General features: G+C 38.8%; 1 protein-coding gene across 8 annotated transcripts in view; it reads right to left on the bottom strand.

Moving 5' to 3' along the window:
• The window catches only part of LOC137030024 (probable E3 ubiquitin-protein ligase HECTD4), a 91,895-nt gene that overhangs the window by 2,776 nt on the left and 71,892 nt on the right, over positions 1-17,227 (bottom strand). For 5 of the 8 annotated variants that reach the window (XM_067399963.1, XM_067399959.1, XM_067399960.1 and 2 more), the window contains exons 58-75: positions 16,996-17,126; positions 16,591-16,796; positions 15,615-15,794; positions 13,338-14,677; positions 12,364-12,571; positions 12,034-12,257; positions 11,020-11,165; positions 10,726-10,829; positions 9,962-10,088; positions 9,028-9,218; positions 8,761-8,907; positions 8,341-8,460; positions 8,107-8,262; positions 4,889-4,992; positions 4,550-4,771; positions 4,218-4,384; positions 3,836-4,031; positions 1,837-2,059 (exon numbers count right to left, since the gene is read on the bottom strand). In XM_067399963.1, coding sequence (XP_067256064.1) covers positions 1,837-2,059; positions 3,836-4,031; positions 4,218-4,384; positions 4,550-4,771; positions 4,889-4,992; positions 8,107-8,262; positions 8,341-8,460; positions 8,761-8,907; positions 9,028-9,218; positions 9,962-10,088; positions 10,726-10,829; positions 11,020-11,165; positions 12,034-12,257; positions 12,364-12,571; positions 13,338-14,677; positions 15,615-15,794; positions 16,591-16,796; positions 16,996-17,126 — 4,192 coding nt within the window. The remainder of the gene's footprint in view (positions 1-1,836; positions 2,060-3,835; positions 4,032-4,217; positions 4,385-4,549; positions 4,772-4,888; positions 4,993-8,106; positions 8,263-8,340; positions 8,461-8,760; positions 8,908-9,027; positions 9,219-9,961; positions 10,089-10,725; positions 10,830-11,019; positions 11,166-12,033; positions 12,258-12,363; positions 12,572-13,337; positions 14,678-15,614; positions 15,795-16,590; positions 16,797-16,995; positions 17,127-17,227) is intronic. The other 3 variants (XM_067399966.1, XM_067399965.1, XM_067399958.1) reach the window with 1 other exon arrangement.

Here is a 17,227-nt window from a genome sequence, read left to right on the forward strand (position 1 = left end):
GAGACAAATCAGTAAGATTTCTGTACAATAAACATTCAGATTTTATGTTTGTTTGTTTATTTATCCATGTCTTTTTAGATAACTGGTAGTTCACAGTTCTGATGCAATATGGGGAGGAACAAAGATCTTTCTGAAGATGAAAAGCATGAAATGGTGCAATGTTGTGAAAAAGGCATGAAAACAACTAATATTGTGTGAAACTTAACAGATCGAATTATCATAAGATTTGTGAGTGATTTAGAGCACAGAAGAACTCGTCAGATAAAGGCTTATTAATGAAAGTTCCCATCAAAAAAATTTATTGTATTAAAAGGGCAGCTATAAAAAGGCAGTGTTGAGCAGCAAACAGGTATTTGAAGCTGCTGGTGTCTCTGGAGTCTTGAGAACCTCTCCATGCAGGCTGGCAGTTGTGCGTAAAGATGCATTTTAGACACCACTAACCAAACCTCACAAAGAGAAACATTTACAGTGGGTTTAGAAATACATTTTCAAACAGTTTTATTGCTGTGGTGTTTTTTTGCAGCATGGGATAGTGCATAGTGCATTGTACTATGCACTATCCTCCTTTTTATACCACAGCTGAAAATGGCCAGTTATGAACTCCACATATCTTGCAAAAGTCATTTTAATACCTTCCATCTCACTTCCCAGTATTCCAGCCCAAATCATCAACCACCAGCTCCTTGCTGACGTTGCAGTCTTGTTGGAACATGGTGGCCATTTACCAACCATCCAGAAATCCATTCATTTAGACCATCCACTGTAGTACGGCATTATTCAGTGAATAAAACTATTTAAAAATGAGTCTTCATGTATTACTACACCCACTGTAAATGTTTCTCTTTGTGAGGTTTGGTTTGGAGTGGCTGAAATGCATCTTTACGCACAACTGCCAGCCTGCATGGAGAGCATCTTGAGACTCCAGAGACACCAGCAGCTTCAAATACCTGTTTGCTGCTCAACACTGCTTTTTTATAGCTGCCCTTTTAATACAATACATTTTTTTTTGACAGGAACTTTCCTCAATAAGCCTTTATCTGACCGAGTTCTGCTGTGCTCTAAATCACTCACAAATCTTATGATAATTCAATAATCTCCATTCAGTTTCACACAATATTAGTTGTTTTCATGCCTTTTGCACAACATTGCACCATTTCATGCTTTTCATCTTCAGAAAGATCTTTGTTCCTCCCCATATTGCATGAGAACTGTGACTTGCTTAATAATGTGGAACAACCTCTAAGTAGGGTTTACATAGACCTGGCAAATTATTTTGTCTGAGATTGATACCAGTTATCTAAAAAGACATGGATAAATAAATGAACAAACATTTTCTTAGAAAAACTAAAATCTGAATGTTTATTGTACAGAAATCTTACTGATTTGTCTCTTGCATAATAATTTGGAACGCAGTGTATGCTATTTTAAAGGTTCCTAATGTTGTTTTCTGAGGTCTCCTACAATAGGTTTACATGCATCCAAGGTCAAAAAACACTTTCATTTTCTCATAATATACTTTGCACATTACCTAATTTCTCAAAGAGTCTGAAAATGGTTCATTCAAAGACTCAGTCTCTCTAAACCCCTCCTTACAACCAGCCTATTCTGCTCTGATTGGCCTCAGATGGCCCAGTCTGTTGTGATTGGTCAACCATGAACAGTGACATGGTCATAACGACAAAGAACATTAATTCCCTTGAATATGGAGGAAACGTTTTTTTCATTATGATACCATTTTTGCCCCAAGCCTTTGTTAACACATGGCCCCTCTGCAATTCAATTGATGGACATCCGTTGCAGCAATGGAAAACTTTAATTCATTTTTGGGACACTTACCCACAGCCCCATCTGGAGGGGCGATCTTCATGGGATAGGGGGGCACATGAGCGGTGTCCGGACCGCCATCTTTACAGGGGCAGGTGAAGGGAATACGCTCCTGGTTGCAAGCAAACTTGATGAATTTACTGAGCTCCTCCTGCGTGAACATCTCGAGCGCGGCCCAGAAGAACTCAATGTGCTGGTCAGTCTCCATCAGTCCTACCTGGTACATAGTGTGAGCCTAGATGAACGTGATGATGAGAATGGGTTTGGTGAGTAAAGTAGTTAGAGGTGTTTGTACAAATTACACAGTTGTTTACAGTATACAAACTGGAATTCTGCAGTCAAATATTTCTGTATAATGAGTATAACTGACCATCCCAAATAATTTTCTATATAGCTGGGTTAGTTTTGTCTCTGTACACTCTCTCTTCTAACATAATTTATGCACTAATCAATATTTTATGCCTAATTGTTTATTTTATGTTTATTTAGTCCAAATTTTCTGAAGAGACACGATCGCTTTATATGATGAACAAGTGAATGTAGGCTTATATTCACATGTAAACATTCATCAACTCACACATCAGTTGTGGAAAACGGAAGCTCAAGCATGTTTGCTTGATGCTTGCGAGAACCAATGAGGTTCATTCTCGTGTGTTACGCAACAAGTTTGAAGAGGTTTGTTCTCGCACGTCAAGTAGGTTCGGTATTGCTTCTGAAAATGTTTGCTGATCAATGCCTAAATTCAATCTGTTCATCATATAACGCGATCGTGTCTCTTCAGAAAATTTGGACTACACCACTCAATTCATATGGATTAGTTTTACAATCTCTTTATGAACTTTTTGAAGCTTCAAAGTGCTAATTGCATAGCTGTCAATGGAGGGACAGAAATCGTTTAGATTTCATGAAAAAGATCTTTATTCTGAATCAAAAAGATCTTTATTCCAAAGACGAACAAAAGACTTACAGGTTTGGAATGACATGACATGAGGGTGAGTAATTAATAACAGAATTTTCATTTTTGGGTGAACTAACACTTTAAATGTATTTGAAAGTAGAACTTTAAATTTGACATTATTACAAAGTGCACTTATTAAAAGTCTTTTCAAGTGTGTTAAAGGTGCAATATTTAATATTTTCTGTCCGCTAGAGGTCACTAGAGGCCTATTCAAAACGTGTAGCTTGATGATGCCAAGTTTGAGCATGGAATCTTTGGACATGTGGTCTTCACATCACAGCCAGTGAAAACAATCGGGATAGGACTCAGGAAGAAATCATGCTCATGGATGCGATTATTAACGTTACTGTAGTATGAAGCAGAGCAGGACCGAGTGTTGTGGGGGCTGAACGGGGCCGCTGGAGCGATTGTGCAACACGCTTCGCAAGCAGCGGAACTTTTATTATGTCACAGTCGCCGGCGCTGCTTCCGCTTTTCCGGTCATGAGTATGAGGTAACGCAGCTCTGTTTATCATATTAGATACATTTGAGTGTGTTGAAAATGATCTTATAACATTACTCTGTGTGTTCGCTCAGTGGCTGCTGTGAGACACTGTTTTACACTGCAGTAAGATAGATCAATTTAAGAATATCATATTAAATGCTGGATGGCTTGTGCAGATAAATGGCATGCAATTAATTTTAAAACGTATTGTATGATGGAGAAAATTCTGTATTACTGTCACTAAAAATAATGCTGCATCTGATTATGCTATGTTAGCTACTTCACAAAATAGTGTTTTTCTCTGAGGCATGGTAGATCATGGAATCAAGAAAATCAAGAAAATTAGATTTAAACAATAAGACTAAACGTGTTGAGCTATACAACAATAATTTGTTTTCTGTCTAAAAATATTTAATTATTATATATTATAAATTATAAAAATTTTCTGTCTTTGGTGCTTCCATGGTTTCTACAAAATAAAACGGAAACCAAGGGTAACGCGGGTATGACGCAATTGACAGGCGACTCCTCACATGTCTCGGAGCCTTGGTTAAAATTGCAGTTTTCACCTTGAGGAACTCCAGATTGATGTCCGGCAGGCCGCAGGTGCGCAGCTCCATCTCTGCAGGGCTCAGTAAGGTCAGTAGCTGTAGTGGTATGATGGAGCCCAGACCAGCACGCACAGCCGACATACACTCCACATTCTGCAGCTCTCGCAGGCGTAAATCACGCACTGCTTGCACGTACACATGTTTATTCTCCCAGCTGCACAAACACACATATGTATATGTATTAGACATTTTGATCTGTTAACTTTCCAAAAGATTCAAGAAGCATTTAATGTTTCTTGATTCGGCAAACCCTACAATAAAACATCCAGTTTTGGGTCTAATACAATGTAAAACGTAAGCTTCATGAATAGTATTATATAAATCGGTCAATGGCTCCTACCTGACAGCGATGTCACGACCACCAGGGCACAGCTCCACCTCATCTCCAGTCATAGTGATGTAGGTGAACGTGCAGCAGGGGCGACTTGGTGAATCAGGACTCTCCCCCAAATGGCTCTGCGATGATACATCAGCACATAGTGCTTCCAGCTCCGCCTCATCGGCCAACTGTGAAGCCAAGAGAACAAGGCAAAGGGTTCAGGTGAAAAAGTAGTACTTATTATGGAAATAATAATCTTAAAAAAAGTGAAAACTGAATGTAATGTTTTCAGACAATTAACTGCATGCAATTAATTGCAGGTTATTCATTGTATAATATTAATTATAATTTACATTCTCAAACTTCTTAATGTGGCTGTATGTTAGCAGGTCCGCTTCTCGAAAGTCAGATTCTGGGTCCAGTGCCTCACCGACCAGACCCTTCCAGAAGGAGCCAAGCAAATCCAAAGGCAGAGGTACATCTGCCCGGATAGCAATACCAAGCAGTTGGCCAAAGAAATTCAGTAGCTGCTCTTCAGCATAAGTGATGGGGCATGGTGTCAGAATGTACTTCCCCTGCAACACACCCACAACAAAAGTCAAGCTGTGTTTACATGTGCCAGTATCCTGTAGCAGATAAAGAACGGTGGAAAAAATGTTTTGAAATCCATTAAATCAAACATGCAAGCAAACCTTATTGCGATTTGCTGCAGCACTGGGGCAAGGGAGGAGCAGTGAGAGCGCTGAACTTTGCAGCTCCTTACAGACTTGCCACAAGAAATGCCTGAATGATCCACCTGAGCAAATATGACACATAAGAAGCATATAAACGTCAGTCACGTCAGTGTCGTTATTAACTAAAACTTTAAAAACAATTGTTTTCGTACATGGAAATAAAGCTGAAATAGAACAAAATAGAAATATTAGATGAAACAACTTAAACGAGTTAAGTTTAAGTTGAAATTAGCACTTCCCCCGACTAAAGAGTTTTCTAGTCAACTATTAGTCATTAATTTAAGCCATTAGTTGACTAATCACATGTTTATATTTAATTACTTTAATATACTAAAGGAGACAACTAAACCATAATGAGCAATAGCCTATTCCACGTTCAAGAGCACACATAATGCTTGCAGCAAAGTGCCAGCAAAAGTAATAATTATGAATGTGATGGGGAAAAATAGCATGAAGACATTTTAATTATTTATTAATAAACTAGTGTTTTCTGAGTCAGTGTCGGCTGCAAAGATGCTGACTCGCCATCTCCGCAGTATGAACGCACTTACAGAGAGAAATGCACCTTTCATAAATATTACATAAGCAGAAAGTATTTCTTTTTGATTTGAATTGGTTCATTTAAAAGTAGACATTTCAAGCTTTCTATAGATGTATTTCTTGTGTCTGAGAGACAAGTAAACTATACGTTGAGTTTGCAGTTCAGGGAGACCGAGACAGCAGAAAGCGAATCCTATTAGTTTTCTTTATTTTACAAAAGCACAACATTTTCTTGTTATTGTGAGTTTACACTTTACAGCAGTGGTCGCCAACCCGTCGATCGCGATCGACCGGTCGATCTTTATCACTGTTCCAGTAGCTCGCGAAAATAACAGAAATATGAGTACAAAAATACATTACATTTCTCCAGTCTTTGTACTGTATTTTTGTATTTATTTTTTTGTTATTTTCTGGAACTACTGGGGCAGACAGATAAAGGTAAATAGCCCACATTACGTCTGAGTCTGTAAATGGCCGTTAACAAGAGGCCAGAGACGCTGAAGACGGACGCGAAGAGGAGACAATTCTGTAGCAGGCAGAGCAGCTCACTGTTCACGATGCTCGAAATATAGGAAGAAAATATAAATATTGAATTGGGGGTGAGGGATTAGGAATTCATCTCTAAAAGGAGATCAGTCTTCAGGAAGATTTCGATGGCAATGGCATTTTATTTTCCTCTTACTTCCGAATAAAGTAGCTAATTGTTAGCGCATTTCAGCTTTGTTTACAGCGGTAACCAAGGAAACACTGTATCACTGCTGCTCCATAAGCGCCACCTGCTGTCAGAGATTGAATCTGCATCTCATTCAGCCTGTTTTTTTTTTTTCATGCCTTTTTTTTGTGTGTAGCATTTATAATTTCACAAAGATAAAGTCAGACCGAACTGTTTTTGCTTTAAATCTTGAAATTAAATCTAATTCAAATAAAAACCCTGCTGAAAAATCCAGGTAAAACCAGACTAAGCTGGTTGACTGGTCTTAGCTGGTTTAAGATGGAAGTAGCTGGTTTTAGCTTGTCTCCCAGCCTGGGTTAGCAGGTGTTCAGCTGGTTTAAGCTGGTCAAAAGTCAAAACCCCTCTAAAACCAGCTATGACCAGGCTAGGAGACCAGTTAAAACCAGCCTGACCATTTTAGGCTGGTTTTAGCTGGATTTTTCAGGAGGGAAAACAACTGTTCATGCAACGTGCATAGCATCTTTGTTTGGATTGTGATTAAAAAGCAGTGGTTCCCTCTAATTTGAAATGGCTATATATTTTTGTTTATTATAATAATAATATTAATAATAAATATCTGCAACCAGTATCAGAATCGGCCAATTTGCTTGTAAAAAATAAATAAATAAAAACGCTAAATAAATCAGAATCTACATTGACCACGAAAAAAATACTAAATACAATCTGGGCTGTCTTTTTCTATGAAGTAGATCTTGTCTTTCAAAAAGGTCGAGGTCAGGGATCTTGGGCTTAAAAAGGTTGGTGACCACTGCTTTACAGTTTTGAATAATGTATTACTCTTATCTGTATGACCAGAGTATTCAAATATGTTAAATATGTAAGAATTCTGTCCGCTAGAGGTCGCTAGAGGCCTATTCAAGGCGTATCTTGATGATGCCAAGTTTGAGCGCGGAATCTTGGAACACGTAGCCTTCAACTCAATGGATGGTGCAAAAGAATAGGGATTCTACAAAATAAAATCGGAAACCGAGGGTAACACGGGTATGACGCAATTGACAGGCGACTCCTCACACGTCCCGAAGCCTTGGTTAAAATTGCGATTTTCTCACGATTTACAAATAGTTGCAAACATTTGGGATATTGTAAGTGCTCAAGTGAACAAAATATATAACACTGGCCTAGTGTTTTTTTGATATTATACTGAAAAAATATTACATATTGCACCTAATATTGTTTCCGCTGTTATCAGAAAAAATTGTGAAAAAAGTGATCACGTTGGCGCCTCCATGTCTTGCAGTAAGCAAGCTAATGCTTCAGCTTCCACACTCCGCACAAACACTTGGATATATAATAGCGCACATTTATCAAGGTTTACGTTAGAGTGAGCAGCCATGTAAAGTTGCTACTGCTTACATGTTTTAAATGATGAGCCATATTTGAAGTCGATGGATAAAAGGTGAACGTTTGGATTTCCTGCCTGAAATACTGTAATTACCACGAGGACCCGCCGTTAACGATCTGTCCCACATGGACTGCATGGTTTTGCCACAAGGTTTTTTTTTCCTGCAACTAACCGACTAATAAAATGTTGGTCGACTAAGCCTCTTCTAGTCGACTACCGATTAGTCGACTATTAATTGGTGGCAGCGCTAGTTGAAGTAGTAAAATTACTTAAACTAAAATAACTGGGGAAAAAAAGTAAAAAAAAAAAAAAAAAAACAACAACATGGAAAAATTGCCTTGGCAACTAACTGAAATAAAATAAGTTAATGTATATGACTATAACTACAACTGAATTAAAATAAAGACAAATAGAAAAAAAAATAAATAAAAGCAATAAATATGACAAAAATCACATAATATTCTTAAAAAATTAAAACAAACAAAACTGTACACCACACAAAGAATGGTTGTTATGTTGGAACAGTGATTCTGATTTAGTGTTTGTGTCTGTAACACTGACTGGTGCCATGGACCTCCTCCCCGGTGAAGCGGATGTTGAAAGCATAGGTGGGGTCTCCTCCACTGGCTATCCGTACACACAGCTGAGATGAAGGGACACATGACAGCTGGCGTGCAGCCTGGCAGAAGTATGTGTTCTCTGCTGCACGCATCTCACCTGTAATACACAGTGTGAAGTGTGAAGAACTGATAGTACAAACTATCTTCTGTGTGAGTGATGCTTCATTTGGTTTACCTCCCACTATCTCCAGCGGATCGAGTGTGATCTCAGGGGCAGCGTGGTCTGCAGTCCGCTGTACTGTTGCGTTCAGCACCCTGTTCATAACAGTCACTTTGGTGTCGTAAAAAATCAGGCCTGCAATTGAAATAAAGTGAAAAAAGATTTACTGAGCCTTGTGAAAAAGAAGTGTGCTTTATCATTTTGAATGTGCACTTGTAGATCTTAAAAGTATATATAAAAAAAAAGTACTTGCAGACAATATATTAATGAAAAAAGGCTTACTTAAAAAGACTTTCTTGACTGTTTCTTAACACACTTTAAGTACACTTTGCAATAATGTCAAATTAAATGTTTTAATTTTAAATCATAGTTTTAATAATCTTTTGCCACTTATTTTGATGTGTTGACGAACATATTAAAGCACTGATGACTGACCTTTGGCCTCGCACAGAAGGGTCGCTATGCTGTTTTGATAGGTTTGCGTCAGCCTTAACTCTACTAATGGCAGGAAGAAGCTCTCCAATGTGCTGTTGAGTGACTGCAGTAAAGCAAACCGCAGTCGCAAACTCTCGACTGGAACACCTGTGTGATCAGAATTACATTCAATGTATGTCTGGGTTGTGACTGTATGATCAGTAATTGTATGAAAACATATAATCCAAATCTAACAGCATAATGTAATAGAGATAGAGATGGACTTGCCTAATAAGCATGCAACTTGGGGATCAGCGGCATCCTTGGCATCAACGTAAACTTCATGTGGATGTAGCCGGGCAGGTGTGATGGCCAGATGTCGGCAGAGACGGTTCACAAACTGGACCAATGCAAAGTCCATCTCGAAGGTCCATTTTCTACTGGCTTTTTGAGCATGACGGGAGTCGATGCATGTGCATCTAAAACAAGAAGTGTTTTTATTTTATAATGACACCACCACTGAGATTTCATTCAGTTGCATTCATTTTTCTAGCCATTTAAAAAGACTATTTCAAAACTCCATCCTTAGTTTATTCAGAAACTAGAACAACAGAGACCAGCAGAAACATGTACGTAGTAGTATGGAGTTTTGAGGTGAAAAAAATGTTCTTTCGGATATTATTTTTAATATAGTGTGTACTATAGCTGTTTGTGAATGATCTCAGAAACTTTGCAGACCTTTTACAAAGTGCACAATGAATGGAGTTATTGTCTCCCAAAAGAACAAACCGATTCTGAACTGCTTGAAATGAATCATCAGTAGTTACAGCCTTACTTCCTGCATGAACCTACATAGGTTTGTAACAAATTTGCATAATGCCAGCCATTGGCTGCCCGTGAACAATGTCTACTTTGACCCTCCCTCAAACACTGTAGTTGTAGAAGAGGCCTGGAAGAGTTTGGTTTGTGTTGTCAACATGTCGAGAAGATACTGCTTTCTACGTTCTTTGCATGCACTTCCATAGGAAGAGGACTGAAGAATTGGGCTCGTATTAATTCGGTAATACAGACGCCATCGTTACTGTTCATATCACTGTCTATACAAGTGCTGAGGAAATGCCAGAGCTGAAATTCAGATATCTTAAGAAATTGCTTTTTTCCTTAGAATATTTTCGGGAATCTGACCGATTGTCTATGAAAGCAGCCCTGAGAAGGTACAAACCTTTCAAAATGCAGGTCATAACCACATGCCAGTATCGCACGCCAAACACTGCGAATATCCTGCTTGGCTCTGTCTAGAGTAAACTTGTGGAAACCTTCCAGGGTCAAAAACTTCTCTTCTGGTACTACTGGGATAGAGGAAATGAGAAATGTTAAGATACATGAGACATAATCAAAGAGCTTAACATATTTTAAAGTTTAAATTTATATTAAATGAAAATAACTGAACTTAGTGCTTTCACTTAAGTAGGACTTAACTACATCTTTATATGTAATTTCATAATTACATCTGTTGTCTTTGAAATATGGTTAAAGTGTACTGCAGAATGTACTAGCAAGTATATATAGTAAACTAAAATATATAAATATAAATATACTTTAATATTATTTCTATTGAAACTTGTATTTCATTTATTTACATAAATGGTATAATGATGAAGCTGCAATTTAGTACATTTAAAATATATTAAGTTGATGTAAAATTGAATGACACTACAGTTACAATTATAATCAAGTATAGTACGTGCTTTAGTATGTTAGTGAACAATTCAAAATAAGTGTACTTCTTTAAAGCATGACAAAAGATTATTAAAACAATGATTTAAAAGTGCACTTAAGTGTGTTAAGAAAAAGTCATGGAAGTGTTCTCTCAAAGTACATTCAATACAATCAGGTGCAGTTCTTTTTCACAAGGTAACCATGTACTAGGCTTATGTTAATTTCTACAGAAACAAACTCAGAAATCAAGAAGATTATAGTATTAACCTTCAAGCTTTTTGGCAGGAGACTTTTCAGGGTCTTTTTCATCAGGCTTGGTCTTCTCTGGAGATTTTGGCTTGAGGACTGTTTTTTTCTCACTTAGCACAGTTCTGGAGAAACACCATTTACCATGTTATGAGAACCATGAATGTTTAATCATACATTTTTTATTATGTATTTTAAGGGATGCAGGCATTAGATAAAACATTTAATATGTTAAATAATTTAAATAAATTCACTAAAAAAACTGACTACTGAAATACTAGTGAATGCCTGGATGAGCCTAATGTTAGTACTCACCTAACACTGTTAAGCATGGACTTCTCTTTGGCTGGGGGTTTGGTGATGGGTCTTTTTGTGCTGACCACTTTGCCTTGGTGCTGCTCTTTGCCTGCTTTGCTGTGCTTGTTCTTGTTGGGCTTTAATGTGCCATATTTACGGAGAATCTGCATGAACAATTACCACAGTTTTAATAATGTCTACTTTAGTGAAGCCCAGTCAAGAACTTTGTGTCTGTTTCCTAAAACTGATGTAAAGGTATGGATTACAAGTGCATGTAACTGACTTTTCAATTATAATAAAAAAAGAACTAAACAATTAATAAATGTGTTTCATGTGTTTACGTGTCTTAAAATTAGGGATGCACAATATATCGGCCACCGTATCGGTATTGGCCGATATATGTTCATTTTTAATGTTAATGTAATTTAATCCAATAAGAAAATATGGCCGATATATCAAAGCTGATAAATAATGGATTATTTTCTTCAGCTGAGACACTACAGATGCGCACTGTTCACCGTTATGGTTTTGAATTGCTTGAAATATGATTGGAGTCACTTAAAAGGAAAATACAGTTAAGTGCAACATGTCATATAGGCTACATAAAATTATGAGAACATTATAACTGTGTGCTTGGGACATGGCTTTTAATGGTGAAATTTTTGGTTTTGTAATCAGGCTCTCAAAAATTATATAAAAATTTGGATTTAGATTTATCTGCCAATATATCGGTTATCGGCTTTCAAATATAAAGAATTATCGGTATCGGCCAAAATTTTCATATCGGTGCATCCCTACTTAAAATTAATGCTAACAAAAATCTAACTAACAGAAAATGTTAATAGTATACTATCACATATGTGTAGATTACATCTAGGTATGTCAATTTTCATCAATTATCATTTAAATTTAGCAAAATGCATGTGGAAGACTCACCATGTGCATGTAGCAGACTTTATAATAAAAATAAATGTTTAATGATAAATTAGTAATTTAATATTATTACATGAATTACTGTTCTGAGGACATCACCTGTGTTAGTTGGTCATCAAGCACCTTCTTGGGAGGTCGTACATGTGTAAAAAACACGTGGAGCAGGTTTCCTGGTGTCTGAGAGTTGATCTGCTCTTTGCTGAGAAAAATGTCCGATACTTTCACAGGTTTTGTTGGTACGGGGCTCAGCACCTGCTCTGCGTATATGCAGCTCTTAAAGATATCTGTTAGCACATCACGTGCTCCAGGAACCAGTTTGTCTCCTATAAGCACAAAAACTAGTGAAAAATCTAACAAACTTGATATCAAGTTAAAGGAAACCCTTGCAAAAAAAGAATCACAGAATGAAAGTCCAAAATAACAACTAACCTCTGATAGATTTATCAAGGAAGTACTCTTCAAGGGCAGAACTCCCTTGAGTGTCAAATAAACTCTGATTTACACTCGAGGCAGTGAGGATCTCCTCACTGGTCATCTCCATTAGCTCCTCTTCCCTTTCGAGATTGGAAAGGCCAATGAGATCACTGCTGTTAAAAAGACTGGCACGAATCTTCTCTACCTGGGCCCTTGCCCTTACCTGTACAGCAAAAGCAGAAACAGTAACATTATTTTATAACTAATTTCTTTTTTGAAAGGCTTTGAGCAAGATGCACCAGAACATGGAAAATGAAGCATATATCTGTCTTAACAGTGACATAGTTACTGTGTGCAAATGCACAGGAACAGTCCATGTAATAAATTAATTTGAAACATGAACTTGATTTAACATGGTATACTAATAGGGTTGTCAAAAGTACCAGTACTTCGGTACAAATTCGGTACTGAAATTGAAAAAATGTAGCAAAACTTGACTCCATGTCAAGTCGCCATTATGCGCCGGCATGTTTCTACAGCGGCCCTAAACGGACATACACTCTACAGAGCGCGTTTAGTCACTATGTTGTTCTTCTTCTAAATCGTTTATGTTTTAGAGGCAGCTTGCATCGTCACTACGTTTAATACGCACAAAGTAGTAGTAGTAGTCATCTGGTTTATCAGAAGCAGAGACCGTTCTTTGTTAGAAGTAAGAAGAAACCTCATTGCTTCACACAGGCTACTCTCTGCTGTCTCAGACGACAACATCTTTGTCTTGTGTCGGCCAGACGGCCACCATAGCTTTTCCAAAAGGGAGGGGTGCGAGGGGTGTGCACCATTAGTTGCAGTTCGCAATCTCACCACTAGATGCCACTAAAATTTACACATTGCACCCTAACCCTAACTATGAACAAGAGTAATAATGATGCTTGCAAGCAACATTCATCTTATCGTTGCTGGTGTGTTATAAAAGCAAATGTCCCACCCACCTCTATGACAGCATAGCCTTTGATTGGTCGTGTCACACTGGCATGGATGTCTGGCGAGGCAACCGTGTACATTGAGCTCCCATCCGATACGGACGTTGCACCACTATCCAGCTGCTCCCCAAGGCTGCCGAGACTACCTTGACTTCCTGTGCTACAAAGAGACACATCCAGACTCTCCTGACTGGACACCGTATGAGGGTCCAGGGGTGCTTGTGGCTGGGAAGGTGCTGTTTGAGAGGCCACCAACTCTTGGTTTACCAGCAGATCCCCAGCAGCCCTGGAGGCGCCCTGTAAAGACGTCTGGCTAGCTGAAGCTGAGGCACTCGTGCTCATTGCTGGCGTTGTACTGTTGCTATTTGGGCTTCCTGCAGTGCAGTCTCTCTTTGCATCTTGGAGAATACCTGGAGTTTCAGCTTTGGCTTTTTTAGGGTCTTCCTCCTGAACTGGAATAAAGATCTCATCCTTGAAGAGACCACCGTGCGCATTGCAAGCCCTTCGGATTGCATTGCGCACCACAGATTCCTCCAAGTGAGTTGGGATTCCTGAGAGAACGAGCAAGCGGCTGTGAGCAGTGGAGCCAACCAAGGCTTGGCAAGCATCTGCAACGGCATCTCCAGTGACGCCCACACCTTGTGGGTCTTTGTTAGCAAGGTGCCGTAAAATCAAGAGTAATGTCAACCCACGGTGAAACCACAACATGTCTTCCGGCTTCCCTCCGGCCATGTTAAGTAAAGCATTATCACATTCTGATGGTCTCGCGCCATTTCCGGAACCATGTTTCCCTGAGACGGCAGTTGCCGAAGCAACAGAGACTGCTGCCCGTTCTCGCTTTAGCTTCACTTTTTTGCGCTTCGAAAGCAAACTCGGACTTTGTGGTGTCTGGCCTGGGGAGGATGACGAAGAGGACGAGGAATCACTACAGTTGGTGGTGCTCGTAGACGAAGGGGCGCCTACTACCGACGTCCCTGCACCTGTACTGAGTGGCAGAGTCACTTCAGCTACTGCCAGGCACACCTCCATCAGGGCATGGAAGTATGTCGAGAAGCGGCTCCGCTCGCCAGAGAGCGCAAGCACTCCACCACTACCCGTTGCGGAAGTGCAGGAACCGCCACTAACTAACCCCCAACTTTGGGTCTCGTGGTCATAAAGCTTTCGTAGTTCAGTTTGAAGAACCATAAGGACTGTTAGGCAGGGGTTGAGAAGCAGTGTAATGTGGCTGGACAGGCCCGAAGGGGTCTTGCGCCGCTCAAAGGTGTGGATCTTGCGGAGAAGCTCTGCAAGCAGGTGGAAGATCAGCTCCTTGATGCATGGAGCAAGATCGGTGGTCCACAAAAGGCCACCTACACAAAGATAAAGCCAGTGTGACACACAAGGAATTGCACTAGCAGTTTTTATAGCTAGGACCCATTTCTCAATACTTAGGCCACTTTTTCAAAACTCTTCACACTTTTCTCCTAAACAACATTCAGCTTGGCACAGCAGTAAGTTTTACATTTAAAATTAACAAAAATTACCAAAGCAATTCATACATGTCTCAAATCAACTTATTCTTCCATCACACCAGCAAAGGTTGTCACTCAACAAACACACTTTGTCACTCATAAAACAATGATCTAAAAACACTAACAGGTAACGTTACACTATGTTTTTTTTTGTATTTTGCATGTATGTACATAGAGATTTGACAGCGGTTGTGTCGAAGTATGAAAATAACTAATGTAATTCGAAAGTAGTCACTGAATGCATTTTTTTGCCAAAGCAATGATAAATGATCCACAGACTAACCCACATAGAATGCCGTTGTGCTGACTGTGTGAAGTTTTGAAAAAGTGACCCAAGTACTGAATAATTGGTCTGAAGGCACGTTCACACCAAGAACAATGACTATAAAGATAACCATAAGGATAACTGTATTAGCTTCTACACCAAGAATCGATAAAGCTCTGTTATCTGTATTCTAAGCGCATGCTTCAGGTTTGTCGCCTGCCGCTTTAAATGCTCAAGCTCTTTAAAACAGAATGGATTCTGATTGGCGGTCAATTTTTTTTTTATCATACATAAGCTGAAAGTGATTCCAACGATATAGTTTCTCTGTGCCATTCTCATTACAGTTGTGGTGTGGCTTTTCGTGTTTAGAAAAATTTTTAGAACTATATCTTTATCATTATCATTACAGTTATTGTCCTTGATCTGAACGGTCCTTTAGCGATTGTAAAATAAATAAACTGTAATAGTATGTTTCCTGAGATCCTTGAAGAAAAATAAACCATTTCTCACCAAGCAACTCTACAACCTGCATAAGCACAGAAGTGGGCACTGTGTCCAGCTCATCCTCAGAGTGGTCAATCGTTTCCCCTACGGTGTAGGTTAGCAGCTGCTCAGCAAAGGCCATAGCCAAGGGAAACTCAAGAGGCAATGAGTGTAATACCAGCACTGCACCAGGAGGGGGAGATACACCTATAGACAAGGCCAGAATATGAATTAAAGTCAGTATGCAATGGAAATTCACCCTGTATTTTCTAAATGTACTGTAACTTATTGATCTCATGCAACAGTCACAACAGACTTTGATAGATTAGACTTCTACAGACACTGCAACAGTTGTAATATGGCATCACACTCAGAGGAGTGTAGGAGTATGACTAGGATAAAGTATGACTTTTAAAAAAATATTTCAACATTTAATACTGTACATCCAAAATGTCAAAATATTCAATCTACACCATGTTACTGCAACACCATAATCCTGCAGAGTTAAAGTTTGACTTGCGTGACCTCTTAGCTGAAAAAAATGCAGAGTTTACCAAACTTGAACTTTGTAATGCAGTGAAATTTGCACAAGCTTGCATCTGAATGAGTATTAATGGAAGTCAATGGAACGAAAAGCGTAGTGTAACAGCTCCTTTATTGAGAACCTTTAATTAGTGTATGTTTCAGTTTTTAATTTTTTTTTTAGCTAGTAATTTATCAAAATGTCATAATATGACCTTCCGGTGAAACGTCAGGCTTCCCTCTGGTGATGCAAGCAAATAGCAAAGATCATACAAATACAGAATATATAATTTATTAAAATGTGTTTTTCAGGTATGTGGTAAATAAGTAAACTATAGCATACTTTCACACACACACAAAAAAGGGGGTACTTATGGAAATTATATACTTCAAAATGTATACTTAAGTGGGAACTGTATGTAATGTTTTCAGACCCTTAACTGCGATAAGTAAAACAATGTAACACATGATTTTGACATGCCTAGTTTGACATGCACTTTGTCAGTGGGGATGATGATGCTGGGATACTGGTTGGCTGTGGGCGGAGGGGTGAGTCCTGTGTTAGACGGGGAGGCGTCCAGTGGGTAGCACACTGCTTCCATCAGATTCAGCTGGCCGTTTCGCCGCACCTTGTGACCAAGTCCGTACACCATTACACGAGTCCAAGGGGCCTTGTATAGAGAGGAACTAAGAAAAAAAAAAAAAAATACACATATGAGCATATAGAATATTTCAACAGAGTTTTTACTTGTTCTTTTGAAAATAAGTAGTTTACACTTTCACTATGCAAAGCTCCCTGCTCAGTGCAACCAGACTAATGAATGTAAGATGCAAAAACAGGTAATTCAGAAATAATTATTCATTTTATTAATCAATATGAACTCACTCTTTGCGGCAGCTGACTTGGCTCTCTTTGCAAGAAACGAGCACAAAGGCAGCACCGGGGAAGTTCACGTCCATGCTGACCTTGGACTCAGTGATGGGAAACTCTTCCAGTGTAAACTGTTCAGGTGCACTCTGAATTTTCAGCAAACATAAAAGAATGTAAATGCAATTGTAAAAACTAATAATAATTTAACAGAGTGCACTTTTCATTACCATGTTTCTTAACACACTTA

Source organism: Chanodichthys erythropterus, chromosome 11 (genome assembly GCF_024489055.1).
Source record: "Chanodichthys erythropterus isolate Z2021 chromosome 11, ASM2448905v1, whole genome shotgun sequence".
NCBI lineage: Eukaryota > Metazoa > Chordata > Actinopteri > Cypriniformes > Xenocyprididae > Chanodichthys > Chanodichthys erythropterus.